Raw genomic sequence first — 20,347 nt, 5'->3', positions numbered from 1 at the left:
TAGAGGCACGGGAATGTCTGGTTACAGTGAGGTAAAACCCCAGGTTTCTAGAGGCACGGGAATGTCTGGTTACAGTGAGGTAAAACCCCAGGTTTCTAGAGGCACGGGAATGTCTGGTTACAGTGAGGTAAAACCCCAGGTTTCTAGAGGCACGGGAATGTCTGGTTACAGTGAGGTAAAACCCCAGGTTTCTAGAGGCACGGGAATGTCTGGTTACAGTGAGGTAAAACCCCAGGTTTCTAGAGGCACGGGAATGTCTGGTTACAGTGAGGTAAAACCCCAGGTTTCTAGAGGCACGGGAATGTCTGGTTACAGTGAGGTAAAACCCCAGGTTTCTAGAGGCATGGGAATGTCTGGTTACAGTGAGGTAAAACCCCAGGTTTCTAGAGGCACGGGAATGTCTGGTTACAGTGAGGTAAAACCCCAGGTTTCTAGAGGCACGGGAATGTCTGGTTACAGTGAGGTAAAACCCCAGGTTTCTAGAGGCACGGGAATGTCTGGTTACAGTGAGGTAAAACCCCAGGTTTCTAGAGGCATGGGAATGTCTGGTTACAGTGAGGTAAAACCCCAGGTTTCTAGAGGCACGGGAATGTCTGGTTACAGTGAGGTAAAACCCCAGGTTTCTAGAGGCATGGGAATGTCTGGTTACAGTGAGGTAAAACCCCAGGTTTCTAGAGGCACGGGAATGTCTGGTTACAGTGAGGTAAAACCCCAGGTTTCTAGAGGCACAGGAATGTCTCGGTCAAGTTCACAAGGAGGTAACCAAAAGGAATGTAACCAAATATTTATAGAGGCACAGGAATAACATGGCCAGGGTTACAGTACTTTAATACAGTAATGAAACTAATTATAGGCTTCCCTTGGGCTACATTCTAACACTCCTTATTTGGCACATTATATGAATATTACATAGTTGCATAGTAGATAAGGTTGAAAAAAGTCACCGTTCATTAAGTTCAACCTTTTTAGCCCAAATGAAACCTACATAACTACTAATTGATCCAGAATAATCCAGGAACCCCCATCTGTTAATCTGTTGAAATGTATAAAATGTGTTTTTAAAATAGAAAGCATGTTGCCCCTTTATTTCTCAAATAGATTGCCAACTCTGTGAACAACTTTACATTACTTTTACCATTATTTCTGTACTTGTTTTATTATACTGTAGTACAATAGTCACTTTGTTAGAAACAAATGAGCAATGCTCCATTATTTATTGAGCTGCCATGCACAGGCACACTTAATTACACAGACACATACACAAGCAGAACAGAGTCAATGGCAATAAAACACACCCCTGCAATTGCGCATCTTGACCACTGGGGGTTGTGTTCTTCCTCTCTGCTCCCAAACACTCACATGTCCACAATACTATGTGCCGGCAGTGAGGGGACTAAAGTTGAAATGCCCCGGGGGTGGCTGATGTGAAAACTCCCAGCCGCCTGTGCAGCTTGGACAGAAAGGGGAAAGCAGGGCCTCTCTCCGAAGCCTGGCAGCTTGTGGGTAAGGCTGGTGTCTCCCCTCCTCTCTTGCTTCTGTCTGATATCTTTTTTTTTCTCCCTGCTCAGCCTCTCCCCCCTCCTTCCCAGACCTCCCTCCTGCTCTCTCCCTCCTCGCCTGGCAATGAACAGCTGCCTTTGCATGAAAAGAAGGGACGATTTTCCACGCTTAACAGTTAAGTGTCCATTCGCCCCTTACCTTGTGTACACAATCAGCCTTCATACATTTGCATTTCTATTCTCTTTCTGCTACAGGGCTAGGGGGGTGGGGATGAGAAAAAAAAAAAAGAATGCTTTTTATTTTTAATATTTATTTCAGATGTTTTGCTATGAACTCACCAGGCCTGAGTCCATTGGATTGTCTATGCATAGTGTAATCCCTTATGTGCAGTGCTGTCACTGTGAAGGGTTAATGACAGTAGGACAGAAGAGAATAGAACATCTATTTTCCTTCATGATATATTTATTTCCCCTTTCTGTTGATCTCATCCTTCCTTCCTCCCTGTTCCACGGCAACTGCTGTGTGATTTGCTTCATGCCCCTCGTTGCAGAATGTACATGCAATTTGAGATGAGGTGTTCAATGTGATCAAAAGCCTGTGTGGATCCTGGGCAAGGGATGATCTCCGCTTATTATTATTATTATCTGTCTGCCTGGCATTTACATGACAGTAGGGATGCTGATAGGAGAGAGCTTTTTGTATTGAGCTGAAGGAGGAGCGAGGCCTTCTGTTTACTATTTAGCCTATTGCTGCTACAAGTGAATCAAAACAGCAGCTATTACAAACCTGCATTCCCCTGGATGTTGTTGGACTACAACTCCCATCATCCCACCGACAGCCAGAGTGGCAGGTTATTCCATGCATGACTTTAACTACAAGGTAAACCGGACCTTTATGTTTGTTGCAGTGCAGGCTTTTCCTCTCAGATTTTAATTTTTTGTTTGTGTATTTATCATTTTAAAGGGGACCTGTCACCCTAAAGCTGGCCATACACGATGGTCGCACGAAACATTGTCAGATCCGCCACACACCATTCAGGGCTAAATCGGCCACACGCGGCGTAGGGCTGATTTTTTTCGGCAAGCGGAAAAACGCTTGCCGAAAAATCAGCCCTACGCCTGCTACTTGTGCCTGCACCCGAGCGTATCCCATTCATTCGGGTGCAGGCACAAGTAGGAGGCGTAGGGCTGAATTTTCGGCAAGCGTTTATCTGCTTGCCGAAAATTTCAGCCCTACGCCTTGTTTGGCATTAGCCTAAGGAGGAAACAATAGGATTTCTACTTCCTTCTGCCGATTCAGCGCTGAAGGGAGATTTTGGTCAGGTGCCTTCTATGGCGCCCGATCAAAATTTTCAAACTGGTCCGATAGGTGAGTCGGCCGATATCAGCAGCTTCCTGCGATATCGGTCGACTCGCCGACATACCATACACGCACCGAATATCGTACGTACGATATTATCGGTGCGTGTACGGCCACCTTAAGAAATAATTCCAAATCCTTCTGTATCATGTTATTAGAGCAAAATAAACTTTACTTAATTTTTATAAATTATTGAATTTCTTTTTCCGTCCGTTTTCGAATTTACACTCACAGCAAGCAGGCAGCCGCCATTTTGGAAACACTGTTATTAGGCAAAATCCCAAAATCTTATAATCTAGTGATATCTAGGAAGTGCTGATTGGAAAATTAAATTAATTGTAAAAACCTGAGCTGTCCGTCATATATTGTAAGCTCTAAGGGGCAAGGACCTCCATCCTCTTGTGTCTTTGACTCTTAACTTGCAACTGTATTTATCTTGTATTTATTGTTATACAGGTATCGGACCCCTTATCCGGAAACCCGTTATCCAGAAAGCTCCGAATTACGGAATGCCCATCTCCCATAGACTCCATTTTAATCAAATAATTCAGAATTTTAAAACTGATTTCCTTTTTCTATGTAGAAATAAAACAGAACCTTGTAATTGATTCCAATTAAGATATAATTAATCCTTATTGGATGCAAAACAATCCTATTGGGTTTAATTAATGTTTTATTGATTTTTTAGTAGACTTAAGGTACTGAGATCCAAATTACGGAAAGACCCCTTATCCGGAATACCCTTGGTCCCGAGCATTCTGGATAATGGGTCCTATACCTGTACTTTGTATTTATCTATTATCTTAATAACCCCCTGTTTGTATTAATGTATTCTACTGTACAGGCGGGGCAGGCAATATATGATTGACATATCAGATTTTTAAATACATTTATAACCGGTATGGATGATTTAATTTAAAAAAAGAATTCGGGTTTCATGTTTTATTATGAAGATTTTTATGTGTGGGTGACAGGTCTCCTTTAAAAGCCCTTTTAGAGACCCATAAGTTTACCATGACAAATGTGTGTGTTTTTATTTATAAAATTGCAATTGTCCAGCGATGTGTATTAAAATAATAATAATGGAACGGACAGTGATCAACACAGTAACAGAACAAAAAGAAATACTAATGATACTAGAAAAAGGAGGACCCTTCCTGGTACAGCTTACAATCTAAGTGGGTGTGTAAGTTACAGATACAAATTGGTGGATAATAATGACTGAAAATTATAGTGGGAAAAGGCTTTAATATCATGTAATATCATGACTTGGGGGAGGGTATTATGAGTAATGTATCAGTGTTTGCAGATGACACAAAACTCTGCAGAGCAGTCAATTCTATCCAGGATGTGACATCCCTGCAGCAGGATCTTGACCAACTGGCAATCTGGGCAGCTAAGTGGCAGATGAGATTTAATGTGGATAAATGTAAGGGCATGCACCTGGGATGTAAAAATATGCAAGCCACTTATACCCTTAATGGGACTGGACTAGGCAAATCCATAATGGAGAAGGACCTTGGAGTCCTTGTAGATAATAAACTTGGCTGTAGCAAGCAATGCCAGGCAGCAGCTGCAAGGGCAAACAAGGTTTTGAGCTGTATTAAAAGGGGTAAAGATTAGTTAGAGTTAGAGAGGGTCCAGAGAAGGGCAACTAAGCTGGTAAAGGGTATGGAAAGTCTCAGTTATGAAGAAAGACTGGCCAAGTTTGGTCTATTTACACTGGAGAAGAGGCGCTTATTATAAATATATAAGGGGATCATATAATAACCTTTCTAATGTTTTATTTACCAGTAGGTCCTTCCAACGGACACGAGGGCACCCACTCCGTTTAGAAGAAGGGAGGTTCTGTTTAAATATTCGGAAAGGATTTTTTTACTGTGAGAGCTGTGAAGTTGTGGAATTCCCTCCCCGAATCAGTTGTACTGGCTGATACATTATATAACTTTAAGAAGGGGCTGGATGGATTCTTAGCAAGTGAGGGAATACAGGGTTATGGGAGATAGCTCTTAGTACAAGTTGATCCAGGGACTGGTCCGATTGCCATCTTGGAGTCAGGAAGAAATTTTTTCCCCTCTGCGGCAAATTAGAGAGGCTTCAGATGGGGTTTTTTGCCTTCCTTTGGATCAACTAGTAATTAGGCAGGTTATATATAGGCATTATGGTTGAACGTGATGGACGTATGTCTTTTTTCAACCCAACTTACTATGTTACTATGTATATCAAACAAAGCATATATGTTTTGCTCATAAATGTCATAGGTTGGGGATCCCTGTAATAGATGCTTGTTGCAATCTGCACTGGTATCTCTGCCACCATTTGGCACACCCTATAGATCAGGGATCCCCAACCTTTTTTTACCCGTGAGCCACACTCAAATCTAAAGAGTTGGGGAGCAACACAAGCATGAAAAATGTTCATAAAAATGCCAAATAAGGGCTGTAATTGGCTATTTGATAGCTCCTATGTGGACTGGCAGCCTAAATGAGGCCCTGTTTGGCAGTACAACTGGGGTTCTATTGTAGGAGCACCATTTGTATGTTTTCTTACTCTGCGCTGATGTTCTCTATGGCCCCGGCTTGGGTTTGCATGGCAGCTTTTTGCTTTAAAGTTTCTACAATGCATATGCGCCATCAGGGCCGCCATCAGAAATCACTGGGCCCCTTCTCCAATGGCCAATCCGATACACAGGGCCCCCCTTATTATGCTGGCCAAGGCCCCCCATAGACAGTGCCCCCTATCCACAGTGCCTCCCATACAGCTCCTCCGTGCTCCTCTGTTGGTTTCTTCGGGCTCCTCTGTTGGCTTCTCCGGGCTACTCCGGTGAGATACTTCTCGAACGACGCCTCTTTACTTGTGTCACCACACAAAAGGAGACAGGCTTTTTATAAGGTTGCGCCCCATGCGTACTGATGTTACACAAATGCACGGGGTGCGACCCATCAGAATATAGATGACAGGGTCCTTAATAGGTAAAAGATTAAAAGTCAAAAATCGAACAGGCCCTGGGCAACTGTCCCCCTTGTGCCCTCCTGATGGCGGCCCTGCGCACCATGCACATCAGCTGCAAGGGATCTGTGGGAGAGAGAAGATGGTGGAATGGCACTCTTACAGTAGTATCCCATGGTTTTTATTGAACATGAGCACTGGCCTGGGTCTTTTGTTAGCTTTTATAATCTATGAGGGGGGCACCTAACAAATAAACACCCAGAAGTGATAACTTTAATTCTCCTTTAACAACACAGGAAGTTTTGAACCATTTCATTTAAAGGACACACTATAGTAATATTCTTTCTCCCACTGGTGCAGGCTAATAGAGGGAAACAATACTATTTTGGGCTAAAAAAGGCTCCCAGCAGGTGCAATGCTGTCTACACAGGGATGTTTCTCTTTTGGGCATCCATAGGCATCCTTTAAGCATGTGAGTTATGAGGAGTGTCCCAGCTCGCTCATTATTTGAATGCATGTGAGGTATGGAGTGGGCTGCCCAGCGCTCGCTAGGCCCATTTTCTAGCCAAATTAATATTGTGTGGGCTTTATCAGCACAGGGGCATTTTTGCTATGATAGGTGCCCTTTCAGACTTTAAACTACTGTCGCCCATGGCGTTTTCAGTCAGACCACTCATTGGTCCACTCATGCATTTTCAAAGTGCATTGCCTTTTTCTACACTGTTGTTTTCCTGCTAGTGCAGAATATGCCACATTGACAGTCAGAACTCCTAAAATCACACAACTTGCCATAGCAGAAGAAAGCAAAGTGTCAGGAATGGCAACATGAGCATTCCTAAGTAGATACCTTGGTCACACATACAGGTTTGATGAACGAATACATATTCTGTACTGTCTTCTTTTGTACTTCCATGCATGCATGGCTGCGTGTGTTTGTGCTATTTGTCTATTTTTAAGTGAAACTAGGGGGCTGATTTACTAACCCACGAATCCGACCCGAATTGGAAAAGTTCCGACTTGAAAACGAACATTTTGCGACTTTTTCGTATGTTTTGCGATTTTTTCGGATTCTGTACGAATTTTTCGTTACCAATACGATTTTTGCGTAAAAACGCGAGTTTTTCGTATCCATTACGAAAGTTGCGTAAAAAGTTGCGCATTTTTCGTAGCGTTAAAACTTACGCGAAAAATGCGCAACTTTTCGCGTAAGTTTTAACGCTACGAAAAATGCGCAACTTTTTACGCAACTTTCGTAATGGATAGGAAAACTCGCGTTTTTACGCAAAAATCGTATTGGTAACGAAAAATTCGTAAAGAATCCGAAAAAATCGCAAAACATACGAAAAAATCGCAAAATACCGATCATTACGAAAAAAACGCAATCGGACTCCATTCGACCTGTTCGTGGGTAAGTAAATCAGCCCCTAGGTGTTAAGCCTACTGCATATCCTTGTGCATCTCAACTAGCTGGGGCTCATTTATCAACACTGGCCAAATTTGCCCATGGGCAGTAACCCATAGCAACCAATCAGTGATTTGGTTTTTTTCAGCTAGCTGCAGGTAGAACAAGGAATGCAACATTTTGATTGGTTGCCATGGGTTACTGCCCATGGGCAAATTTGGCCAGTATTGATAAATAACCCCCTTAATATAAATAGCTGAAACACACCACAAATATCTACTATATAGCAGTGTGGTTAAGGATAAAAAAAAACTTGGATATTTTTCTCGATTTGTTGTAGTTCAGGGAGAAGGAATCTCTGGTTGATTCATATTAGAATTGTGGCAGTGGCTCTAATGCTAACTTGCAGCATGCATATTTCATTGGTATTTGTAGATTGTAAGCTCTTTTGGGCAGGGCCCTCTTCACCTTTTTATCGTTTAGCGATTGCTTTATATGGTACTCTGTATGTCCAATGTATGAAACCCACTTATTGTACAGCGCTGTAGAATATGTTGGCGCTTTATAAATAAATGTAATAATTATATTATCCTATGCAGAAGCTGAGATTGCCTCATTCCATGGTGTACATGCCGCAGTCTAGACAGAGCAGTTTGCCATATCTGAAAAGGGGCAGGGTGTTTACCTCTAGAAAAGAGCAGCAGTTGACCATATAGAGGCATGTATGTGATGAAGTTACTAGGACAGAACAAAGTTCAAGATCATTAGAGGAGCAAAGTGGCGGATTTGGAGTGTACCTGGAGACACGGCTTGAAATGTATGGTGGAGCATTGAAGGCTTTGTAGGTGAGAGGGAGGATACGATAATCGGTGCGTGTATGGTATGTCAGCGAGCCGACCGATATCGCAGGAAGCTGCTGAAATCGGTCGGCTCGTCGATCGGCCAGGTTAGAAAATTTTGATCGGGCGCCATAGAAGGCGCCTGACCAAAATTCTCCCTTCAGAGCTGAATCGGCAGAAGGAGGTAGAAATCCTATTGTTTCTACCTCCTTACCTGCCGATTCAGCCCTGAATGGTGTGTGGCGGATCTGACGATGTTTCGTGCGACTGATGGTCGTACGAAACATCGTCGGATCGCCACGTGTATGGCCAGCTTAAGAGGTAACATTGGGCATGTATGTGTGGGTGAGAATACAATACGTTCTGTTGAGTTGTAGAAATCAGGGCGTTTTGCCCTGTGGTGGCTCTTGGAATCCACCACAAGGGAATGCAGCCCATTCTTTCCTATAGGATCTGTAGTCACTACACAACACGGAACTGCCAAAAGAAGTTGGAACAAAATTTGCTGTGTTCCATTGGCCCGTGGTTCTATGCAACACTGGGCAAATTTGCACCTGGGCAGTAACCCATGGCAACCAATCAAATGTTTTTTATTGTTCTACCTGCAGCTAGCTGCAAAAGCCTAAACATATTGCTTAGTGCCAGTGAGATTGAACACTATAGAAACTAATGTGCTGCATTCATTTTACATATTGCTTTAAAAATACATAAACCAAAGGTTACATTATAATGTTCCAGCACAGCACTAATTTTGCCAAAAAGTATTTCCTGATGCTTTTCCATTCCTTATCTGATCCCCCATGTTCTTCTATGAGGGGGCGGCCATATTAGTGCAGCAGTAGGCTGTTAGCATTAGAAGCTAAAACTGACAGGCGGAGAATGGACAGTCTGGTTGGCAAAACAGTCAGGTTTAAGAACTTACAATCAACAATTACATACAAAACCAGCCCTAACAGTGAAAAAAGATCAACATGACCTATGGGTAACTTTTTTTATGTAGATTCATAATTTGAAAAATAATTTTTTCGTGTCAGTATCAGTTTAAGGGGGTGATTTGTCAATGCCTAAATCCAAATTTTTGCGCAATTCAATTTTTGTTTTACCATTACATGTTCAAAGTAGAGGCTCCAAAACTCGAATTGAGCAAATTTTTTTTTGAAAAACTCAAATTTAAAACTTTTGCAAGTTTTTCAAAATGTTTTTGTGAGTTTGTACAAGGATTGAAAAGAGCAGAATACAGATTTGATGCATTCAGTTTTTTTCATGGTTTTATTTAAAAAAGGTTTTTTCAATTCAAAATTATTAATGAACAAGTTTTCGTTTAATAATAAAAAAGCAATAATTTGAAATATGAGTGATTTTAGAAAAAACATTTCGAATTCACAAACTCGAAAACGTTGAAATAATAGGGAATGGTCTGTTTTGTGGGTAGGACAAAGATTCTCTGCGTATTTGCATTCATGATGAGGTATGAGAAGGAAATTACATTGCTTAACTAGTCACTACAGAATAAAGTAGAACATATGCCTTTATTATTAATTCCTGTGGGTGCTGCCTCCATGTAAGAATTCCCGCAAGTCAAGCAATATAGCAGCTCCCGCATATTTTTACAAATAGAGAACAAATCTGTTCACATAAGCTGTACCTTTTTTATACTTCACCTACCCTTGTGACAACAGTACAGTAAATTCTTTTGTTTTTAGTGTTTCGTTTATGTCTTTGCTCTCTGCAGGATCATCCTAATATGCCTGAAGTGCGGGACCTCTCCGACGCACTGACGGATTTGTCAATGGATCCCATCACTGGCGTTGGGGTAGTAGCGTCGCGGAATCGAGCACCCACAGGGTATGATGTGGTAAGTTGAAAGATTATTTTAGGCATTATCTTCTTTATATAGGAGGCTGAACAATTCAATTAACATATTTTTGGTTTTTCAGGCTGGAGGCAAGGGGGAAGGGTTTGGCCTTCTATTAGATTTTTATTTTGGTTTTTGAAATGAACGCTTCAGTCTTACTGCTCCATATGGCCTTAATCAGATATCATAGGTCAGGCCACCAAATATTTAGTAATTGTTAATAATGCATCAATTATATTGTAAAACATTAAACTACACACAAATGTCTATTGGATATCATACAGTATTCATTCTAGCAAATGTTTTCTAGAGGCAATTATTTCACTTGAAAACTGTACAATAGTTCTGTGATTTTGTGCTTTCTACGTCTAAAGGGGGCTGATTGAAGTTAAAGCTTTTGCTTTTGGATATGCAAAGGAACCAATGTAGAATCCAATGTGTAAACTCAAGTCAAAGAAACAAAATTGTTTTATTCTTCCTTTCCAAAAGTTTTAGACTGACAGAATCTATGGGGCAGATTTTCTAAAACTTTTTTTTTTCTTCCCTTGAAAATCTTGACATGGTATTCATTCGAATTAAAATTGATCATTGCAGCATTTACGAAATGTCACGATAATGTTGGTAGGGTTGAATGAAGTTACTGTCCGAAAATCATGAGAAATTTGTGCACTTTAAAAGGCAGTTTATTTCCATGAATCCTCTTTTTTTTCTTTCCCGCACTGGAGGAATTGCTCCAGCAGTCATTTTAGGAGCATTGGTATTCACTTTTCACTTGAAACCGGGTGAAATGGAAAACAATTATGGGATTAATTTCCCCTTGAAAATGTGTGAAATAGAAAACAATTATGTGATTCACTTCCCCTTGAAAATGTGTGAAATAGAAAACAATTATGTGATTCACTTCCCCTTAAAAGTGGGTGAAATAGAAAACAATGATGGGATTAACTTCCCTTTGAAAATGTGTCAAGGGCAGGCTATCACTGAATATTCTATTTGTCTACTATTCCAAGCCTCCATAGGAGGCAATGGTTGTCGCCAGCTTAAACCTGGTGTACTTCTTGTCAGTCAAAAAAAGTCACAAAGTTTTGTAAATCTCGAATGTTTGTGGTTTTTTTAGGGTAACCCTCTTGAAATAAAAAATAACAAGTTATGGTTATGCTATGGTTAACTTTATGATTACAATAATCATAGCAAGCTTGCAGAACATTTTAGTTCCTTTTTCAAGCTGGGGGCTACATAATTTGTGTACCTGTTTGCCCAGGAGCCTGCCCTGTCCTGAATTGACACATTTATCAAAGGCCCACTAAATTGTAAATGAAAACTAGTAAGCGCATGAAGGTTAATAATGTGGCAAATTACCTAGTAAATAATTACAATTATTTATAACAAACAGGGGTCTTCAAATAGTTTAAGAAACAAGAGACCTAAAATAAAATAAGATTGGAGGGCTTGCAACCTATCACTTTAGATCTGTTATACCCTGCAGCTTCTAATAGCCAATGCTGTGGCTGATGCTTGGTGTGGTATCTGTTCTGCATGCTTGAAAGTATTCCTTCACCTTTAGAAGTCAGGCAGCTTCTTGATCTTATCAGTTTGTGGATCTGACTTGTCCAGCCTACTGTGTAGCTTGTAAATACTCATGGGAATTTAAAAACATTTCAATTAACCATGAATATGCATGCTTCTGCTGTTCCATAAAGCAGGACATTAAAAAACTAAAACCAGTACCAGTACTTATGTAAGGGCCATCTCCCATAGACTCCATTATAAACAAAAATGTAATAATAATAATGTTTATTTATAAAGCGGCAACATATTCCGCAGCGCTGTACAATAAGTGGGTTTCATACTTTGGACATACAGAGTAACATATAACGCAATCAATAACAGATACAAGTGGTGAAGTGAACCCTGCCCAAAAGAGCTTACAATCTACAACTTTTTTTTTTTTTTGTAATAATAAAACATTAGCTTGAACATTATCCCAACTAAGATATAATTACAATAATTATCTTTCATTAGAGGCAAAACAATCCTGTTGGGATTATTCAATATTTACATGATTTAAGGTATGACTTAAGGTATGGAGATCCAAATTATGGAACCGATCCCTTATCCAGAAAAGCCCAGGACCCAAGCATTCTGTGTAACAGGTCCCATACTTGTACTGCAAATGTAAGAAAAAGTAATGTAACATGATCAAACTACACATGTAATGACATAAATTATCAACAAAACAAAAACCTAGAATGACTATCTAGCCCTAATGTTCCAGCATGGCATAATTTTTTCAGCAGCCCAGTGCCCCAAAAAAATGCCACGCCAATTAACAAAGATATTAAAAAGCCCTACACTTACCATAAGACTCATGTCACTGACCACACAGAGTAGAAGTTCAGCACAAACTGCAAGCATAAGCATTTTCTGGCCAAAATCCTTCCAGTGTCTACCGGATGAGTGCAAGATGGATCATCCACTTTTCCACTAATAGAGAAAATACAATATGTTACATAGTCTTTTTACCCATTTGCAGCACACCTTTCTGACTCTGTGGATATGTTTGATTATGTAATGGTAGAATACTGAGTATTTCCTACCAGTCTGGCAACATTATTATTACTGGGTATCTCTGGTACCAACTCAGTATCAACAAACAAGGCAGTGACCAGCTGCATTTGGCATATACAGTACATGGTAGGACAATTCAGACTCTGGTACTGCTTGTCCAGTGTTGTTCTGATTCGTATAATTGTTTTTAGTTTTACTTGTTTGCTACTGAGTGGCTTGGCTTTGAGGTCTTACCTCTACTATACTAGAAGGATGCATGGTGAGCAACAACCAGAAGTTGGAAAGCCTTGCTCAGGGTAATTCCTTTTGTGTAATTTAATATAAATTAGAAATATATATATATAGTTAGTTATAGTTAGTAATGTAGTAATGGTATAAAATGTTAGTAATGGTATAAAATGTGTATGCTTGATGTATGCATCATTTAAGGGGTTTAACTTTGATAGCAACTAAGGTGCAAATAAAACTTCCCTGTGAAAAATGTGAAAACTTCCCTGTGAAAAGCAGTAGAATGACCAGGCCAGGGATGATTTTGACGTAGTTGGCCAGGTTGAATATACTGCAGTATATGGACAAACAATCGCTCCTTTGTTTAAAGGGGATGGCCTTTTTAGAAACTTAATGCACATCTATATATATATATAATATAAATATTGATAATGGGTAAGTGCAGAGGACCTCCTGTTTTCTGTCTGTTTGAATTTTGTGGCTTTGTTGCACCACAACAAAATGTAGTGGAGAGCACAACACCGCTATGTTATTCAGTGCTGCTGAATCTGTTTTGTTATGAATATGTGCAAAGCTGTACACTAAATATCTCTCACCAATAATCAATGATGTGCCACCGCTGCTTCACTCTTTCTTGTTGCACCTACTTTCTTTCTGCTACATTGCCTGTTTGCCTACAATGTTTTCCTGTTTTTCACCGTAGTGTCCTGCTGATATTTTTCCTCTCACAACTGGTATAGCAAGTCCCTTGACTTTTTTTTTTTCATTGTTAATGTTGACAACATCAGTTCAGTGCCATTAATCTCCTGCCTTTGGAGGCTTGGATACAAAAAGAAATATTCCCCACTTAATCCTGCAGAATTGCACTTCACTGAATCCTTGCCATTCCTCCATTTACTTAAATTGTTAATCATTTACCTTGTAGAATGACAACTGTATTGTCAAGTGCAACTTTCCTCTGGTCTGTTTCACTGCTGGATCACACTAACATTGACTTTCTGGTAGGGCTTGGAATGTTTCGGGCAGGTTATTACTTAGCATACCAGTTCCAAATATAGCCACTTATTGGCTGTGATTATACTATACCAGGCAGGTCATCATCATTGCTTGTCATGTTCCGGAGCAAAACTTTATTCTTGGATCCCACACCCCAGACAATAGTTATTTCCTTCACTTATTAATCTTAAGATATAAATCACCAAGAATACTTTTTTCTGTTTTGTCTGTTTCGTCTGTTTCTTTTAGGTGACAAAAAACTTTCCAGCTTGACATGCTCGGTGTCCTCATATTTTTCCTGGTTATACAGTATATAGGGAGACAGCGGGAGCTTAGGGATTTAAAAGTCTTGTGGGAAGGAAGGGTTTGGGTTCCTAGAGCACTGGGCTGACTTTTCTTTGGGCTACACTCACAGACCCTGCTTGCGCATGCGATATTGCAATGTGATAAAATATTGCAATGTGATAAAGGAGAGGTTACGGGAGTCAAGACAGTGATTAGTTAAGGGGACTTTTTGCGCACAAGGGTATAGTTCTCCTTTAAGAAGAATATTAATGAGCTGGAGAAAGTACAGAGACATGCAACTAAACATGGTACATGTATTGGAAGATTTAAACTGAGGTTAGACTTTCAAGGTTGGGGTTGTTTTCTCTGGAAAAAAGGTGCTTATTGTACAAGTGCTTTTGAGGGGATTATAGACAAAAAAGCAACCATGAAAAAATATCTGGTTATCTGGTAGCTCAATGTGGACTGGCAGCCTACAGGAGGATCTGTTTGGCAGTACACATGGTCCTTATGCCTTCAAAACTTGTTTCCAAGCCAGAAATGTAAAAATGTTACTTAGCAGATAAAATCCCATTATATTCTACAGAGGGTATCTGTGATCTGCTATATAACCTGTGCCTTTTCTCATTTTTTCCCAGCTTGAATGGCTGCCCCCGTGGCTACACAGCAGCTTATTTATATAAACTATAGTAGCATTATTGTAGCAAACATACCAGTTTTACCAGTGCAGGGTAACCGTACAGTATATTTTAATTACTTAAAAACACTTTTGTTGTGGTGATACTGTTCCTTTAAGGATAAACTGAAAAGTGAAAAAGAGAAGCAAGATCATACAAAAAAATAAGGTCGCCATTTTTTTTTTCTGTTTGCTGGGGTCACTGATTATAGAAGCCAGACTTTAAACTTCTAGAATGAGACAGACAGATGTATATAAAATATTTAATATCTAATTAATCTAATTATATTACATATAAATGAACCATTAATAATTGAATTTCAGTTGAGGCTTTGTGCGTGTAGTTATTTGGTTCGTTCGCATTACTGGTGTGCATAGCTCTTCATATACATCATACTGCACTACAAGGGTATACTACTACAGGCCTTGCTATTTAGGGATATGAGTTCAGTTTAGTGGAATTAACGGTGTCAAATATGACTGTCTGGTCAGGACGGGGACTTTTTGTGGAGCGTCAGTTGGTTTTTATGCTTGTTTTTTTAAATACTTCATATAATTTGTGGGTTCTAGAGAGACATTACTGTTTAACCAAACCAGTATATTTTGCTGTGGCCAGTGCTGGATGCCTAACCTACTCACTACAAATTAGGATCTTTAGCCTGTGCCAGCTAATGTGTTCATGCAGTGGTTGTGGGATATGAGTCTATTGTAAATAGCTTTTATATATATATATATATATATATATATATATATATATATATATATATATATATATATATATATATATATATATATATATATATATATGTATATATATATATATGTGTGTGTGTGACTAACTGATATGGTTGTGGCTTGAATCTGCTTGTGTCCAGTCAAAGCATTAGAGTGTTCATACTGTATGTCTGAAGCCAACTTATGTCCGAAACAGTAAAATGCAACTGACATGTTCCTATGTATATAAGGGATGCCAGTATTATTAGTAATGTGTTATCCAGTCAGAGCATTAGAATCTTCATATGGCCAAGCCAAGTTGTGACCACAGTAGGGCAGATCTCTGCCCACGGATTGGGATAATAAAAGTTGATAGCTGGTATTGACTCTTTGGAGAGAGGTGGTTCAGTAACAATGCTACTGTATATTTGCAAAAAGAAGGCAGTAAGAGGATAGATAAAGTGTTTATTCCTGGGTATAGCAGAACAGGTTAGTCTAGTATTCTTCAGAGGAGAGGAAGACTGCTTTCTTTGGCACTTAAAGGACCGTTCACCCTTAAATGAACTTTTAGTATGTTACAGATGGGTATAATTTAGTCTTCATTATTTATTTTGTATGGTTTTTTTTAACTACAATATTGAGCCTGAAACTACAAAAAAAAACCCATTGTTGGGGACTCTGACCCTGATAATAAAACAGTACCTTGTAACTGATCCCAACTAAGATATAAATAATTCCTTTATGGATGCAAAACAATCCTATTGGGTTTAATTAATGTTTTATTGATTTTTTTTTAGTAGACTTAAGGTATGGCGATCCAAATTAAGGAAAGACCCCTTATCCGGAATACCCCAGGTCCCGAGCATTCTGGATAACGGGGTCCTATACCTGTAATAATAACTTGTATAATAGCATTGTCAAAGGGACTACAGCTTTTTGGATTCGCCCGAATACAGAATCCTCCAAATGATTCCTTTTGAGTATTGAATCAAATCTAACCCTTATTTACATATTCAAAATTTGGGAAAAAAAATAAACCAGTTATCCGAACAATTGAAGTCACAAAAAATAAAATATCCAGTACTATAAGTACTCAAATATAACGTATTCATGAAGAAGAATAATTGTTTTATTTTAATTTCTCTATCTTGATGAGTGCACCACAGGACACATTTATGCTGTAGCATATATGGCTTTATAGCACATTTCGAGTTAATGGCTGAGCGGTTCTTGAATGTAAAGCCAGTATTTGGAATGAATAAAAAATGTTGTCTAAAGCCACTTTCCAAACCAAACCTATCCGCTGCTAGTTAAAGGTTTTAGTCTCTCCTGGGGAATTGCGGGCTGTTTTCTGAGGTTTCAAACACTGTTTGACTGTGTTGCAAAGTACATGAAATTTATGAAAGTGTATAATTTGCTAAGCATGTTGGGCAATGACTGGACCTCAAGAAAATCTCCAACATGTTCAACTTTTTTTCCTTGCCAAAATATTATTCACATTACAAATATTTTTTTTAGCCATAATACATTTTGTATGATGCTTTGCACCTACAACCAACATTTTTTTCCATTTTGGATAAATGTTGGTAGAATCTTAATTTCGATTTCCATATACACTTTTTATTTTTTAAATTGTCAGCTTCCAGTATTTTAGCCACAATCCTATGGTCTGAGTTGCCTATGGCCATGTGTTAATTGGGTTAAATGTACAATATTGACAGCAGCTGTTTGCATTAAAAAAAACCAACTTAATTATGTTTTTAAAAATTCATTAGTCTACAGACCAGTATCTTTTTGGTTTAACGTTCCCAAATTATTAACCATCACCTTACATACCTGAATGGCCTTCTGTGTTAAATTGCCTGCCTGAACATATCTTATTACTATAGATACAAACCTCTTAAAGGGAAAGTATAACCTCTTTTGAAATAGATGTGCCGTGTGTTGCTTCTTATTGTTATTATTAACATTTATTTATAAAGCGCCAACATATTCCGCAGCGTACAATAAGTGGGTTTCATACATTGGACATACAGGGTAACATATAAAGCAATCGGTAACCAATACAAGAGGTGAAAAGAGCCCTGCCCAAAAGAGCTTACAATCTACAAGGAGAAAGGGTTGAGACACAAGGTGTGGGAATGGGCATGACCAGAGTTGTGAGAGGTGTGGCACAGGGTATTGCTTTTAGCAGCACACTGAGGTTATGTTAAACTAAATGAGGGTAAGCTTCTCTAAATAAGTGCATTTTTAGAGATCTCTTGAAGGCAGAGAGATTGGGAGAAAGTCTTACAGTTTGTGGGAGCGAATTCAAGAGAAGGGGGGCAGCCCTTGCAAAGTCTTGAATGTGAGTGTGTATGGATGGAACGAGAGAGGAGTTGAGGAGCAGGTCAGTAGAGGAGCGTAACAAGCGGGTTGGATGGTACCTAGAGATGAGTTCAGAGATATAGGGTGGGGCAGAGTTATGGACTGCTTTAAATGTGAGAGTCATTAGTTTGAAATTTATCCTGGATAGTAGGGGAAGCCAGTGCAGAGATTGGCAGAGCGGCATGGCAGAGGAGGAGCGGTTGGAGAGGTATATGAGCCTGGCAGCAGTATTTATTATGGACTGGAGAGGGGACAGTCTTTGGAGGGGAAGGCCAATTAATCGGGAGTTACAGTAGTCTAGGCGAGATATTATAAGAGTGAATTAGAATTTTGGCAGCATCTTGGGTGATAAATGATCATATTTTGGAAATATTTCTTAGGTGAAAGTGACATGATTTGATAAGTGACTGGATATGAGAAGTGAAGGACAGGGCAGAATCAAGGATAACCCCAAGGCACCGGGCCTGGGAAGATGGGGTGATGGTAGAATTGTTAACCTTTATAGATACCTCGGGAACAATGTGGGCATTGGATGGGGGAAAGAGAACCAATTCAGTCTTCGAGAGGTTTAATTTAAGGTAACGTTGGGACATCCAAGTGGAGATAGCAGACAGGCAGGAAGAGAAGCAAGTTAGAAGCTCTGGGTTGAGATTAGGAGAGGAAAGATAGATCTGAGTATCGTCAGCATAGAGGTGGTACTGAAAGCCAAACGAATTGATTAATTTGCCAAGTGAGGAGGTATAGAGAGAAAATAGTAAGGGGCCCAGGACAGAGCCTTGAGGAACCCCAACAGAAAGAGGCAAGGGAGAAGCTGATGCTTCATTGTAAGTGACACTGAAGGATCGATCTGAGAGATAAGATGTCACGAAGGCCAAGAGAGCAGAGAGACTGGAGGAGAAGAGGGTGATCCACAGTGTCAAAAGCAGCAGAGAGATCGAGAAGTATTAGTAGCGAGTAGTATTTTTTGGCTTTAGCTGATAGGAGGTCATTTGTTAGTCGGGTTAGAGCAGTTTCAGTGGAGTGTTGTTGTCTAAAACCAGATTGTAGGGGATCCAGGAGGTTATTGTCAGAGAGGAATTTACTATGGGCACCAGGTAAAAAAGTGTTATAAGACCCGTTATGGTTTAACGTGATGGACATATGTCTTTTTTTAACCCAACTTACAATGTATCCAGAATGCTGGGGACCTGGGGTTTTCCTGATAAGGGGTCTTTCCGTAACTTGGATCTCCTATCTTAAATCTGCTAAAAAAAAAATATTTAAACTGTAATTAAACCCATTAGGATTGTTTTGCCTCCAATAAGAATTAATTATATCTTAGTTGGGATCAAGTACAAGGTACTGTTTTATTATTACAGAGAAAAGGGAAATAATTTTTAAAAGTCTGAATTATCTGATTAAAATGGAGTCTATGGGAGATGACCTTTCCGTAATTCGGAACTTTCTTGATAATGGGTTTCCGGATAAGAAGTCTGATTCCTGTTCTGCAAATCCCTCACAAAAATAATTTACAGAGCACTCTGTAATTGAAATAGAAATGTTGTTCTTTTGAGGGGCAAAGGGTGATGTGAAATTAAATGGGGAAAGAACTGCTTTGCACTTCCTGTTCTTGATTTCATGACTTTATTTATCACTTTCTTGTCCTCGCAGATCTCTCAAACAACAGATGGTTTGGATGCCGACCTGTGGAAAGATGGCCTGTTTAAGTCGAAAGTGACAAGATACCTTTGCTTCACCAGGGTCTTCTCCCGAGAGAATGTGAGTTCCGTTCAGGGATATGAAGGAAGGATGAGCAATACATCTGTTCACCTCTGGGCACAGACATTTTTGTTTAGACTAGAACAAAAGAAAGTGAGCTCCTAGGAATTATATAGTATAGTTGATAAAAGGGCAACATTATGAAATTTGGTATTTAGAGCTACTACAGAAAGGCTCAAAAAGCCATTATTGAAACATCCTCAATTCATGTTCAGTAAGACAAATTGCTTCTGAACATTGCCAAATCTATCAGTCTAGGTGATTGTAGAGCAAATTTGTATGAAGAAATTAACAGTAAAACTGAAACTATAAAAAGACAAGCAAGGGGAAGCAATTTATTTTTCCTTTTTTAAAAGGCAAGATGAAAGTCAATGGGTTTTTTTCTTCTCCAAATACATTTCTCCAAGTAAATGGGCGTCTTTTCTTGGTGAATTTTTTATCACAAGTTTCCACTTCAGGTTTATGCAAAAAATATGTCAATGCCAAAATGCAGAATTGCATTACGGATCCATGCCTGTTGAAAAATTGCGCTCATCACTATTTGTCAGTTTTATTTCCCCAAAACATTGAATGTCGGGACAAACCCAGCCTGTGACTTAATAATAAAATCTAAGCTAATGGCTTAATTATTTGAGTGCTGTTCCTTTTTTTTTTTTTTTTTACATTATATTACATTGTGATTGGGGTCGGACTGGGGGCTGCAGGGGCCCCTGGCGCTGCCTTCACATTCCTTCACCCCCCGCAGGTGCCCCCACCACCTGTCCGACCCCTCCCCCGAATGTGGGGGTTTGCACCTGGCAGGGATTGGGTCTGGGCTGCCGGGGCCCACTGGGCTTTTTCCTGGTGGCCCA

General features: G+C 39.6%; 1 protein-coding gene across 1 annotated transcript; it reads left to right on the top strand.

The window, feature by feature from the left end:
* Positions 1-1,354: 1,354 nt before the first annotated feature.
* On the top strand, positions 1,355-20,122 carry mvb12b (multivesicular body subunit 12B). The gene is made up of 3 exons (NM_001016572.2): positions 1,355-1,503; positions 9,782-9,904; positions 19,389-20,122. Exons 2-3 carry the CDS (start codon positions 9,794-9,796, stop codon positions 19,599-19,601), a joined length of 324 nt encoding a protein of 107 aa, NP_001016572.1. The 5' UTR covers positions 1,355-1,503; positions 9,782-9,793; the 3' UTR covers positions 19,602-20,122.
* Positions 20,123-20,347: the final 225 nt, after the last annotated feature.

This window comes from Xenopus tropicalis, chromosome 8 (assembly GCF_000004195.4).
Source record: "Xenopus tropicalis strain Nigerian chromosome 8, UCB_Xtro_10.0, whole genome shotgun sequence".
NCBI lineage: Eukaryota > Metazoa > Chordata > Amphibia > Anura > Pipidae > Xenopus > Xenopus tropicalis.
The sequence above is the reverse complement of the archived record's forward strand: the minus strand, read 5'-3'. Positions and strand labels throughout refer to the sequence as shown.

Coding starts and splice junctions, on each gene's coding strand:
- mvb12b (NM_001016572.2), top strand. CDS start 9,794: ATGCCTGAAGTGCGGGACCTCTCCGACGCACTGACGGATTTGTCAATG. Junction 9,905..19,388: donor CACCCACAGGGTATGATGTG/GTAAGTTGAAAG, acceptor TTGTCCTCGCAG/ATCTCTCAAACAACAGATGG.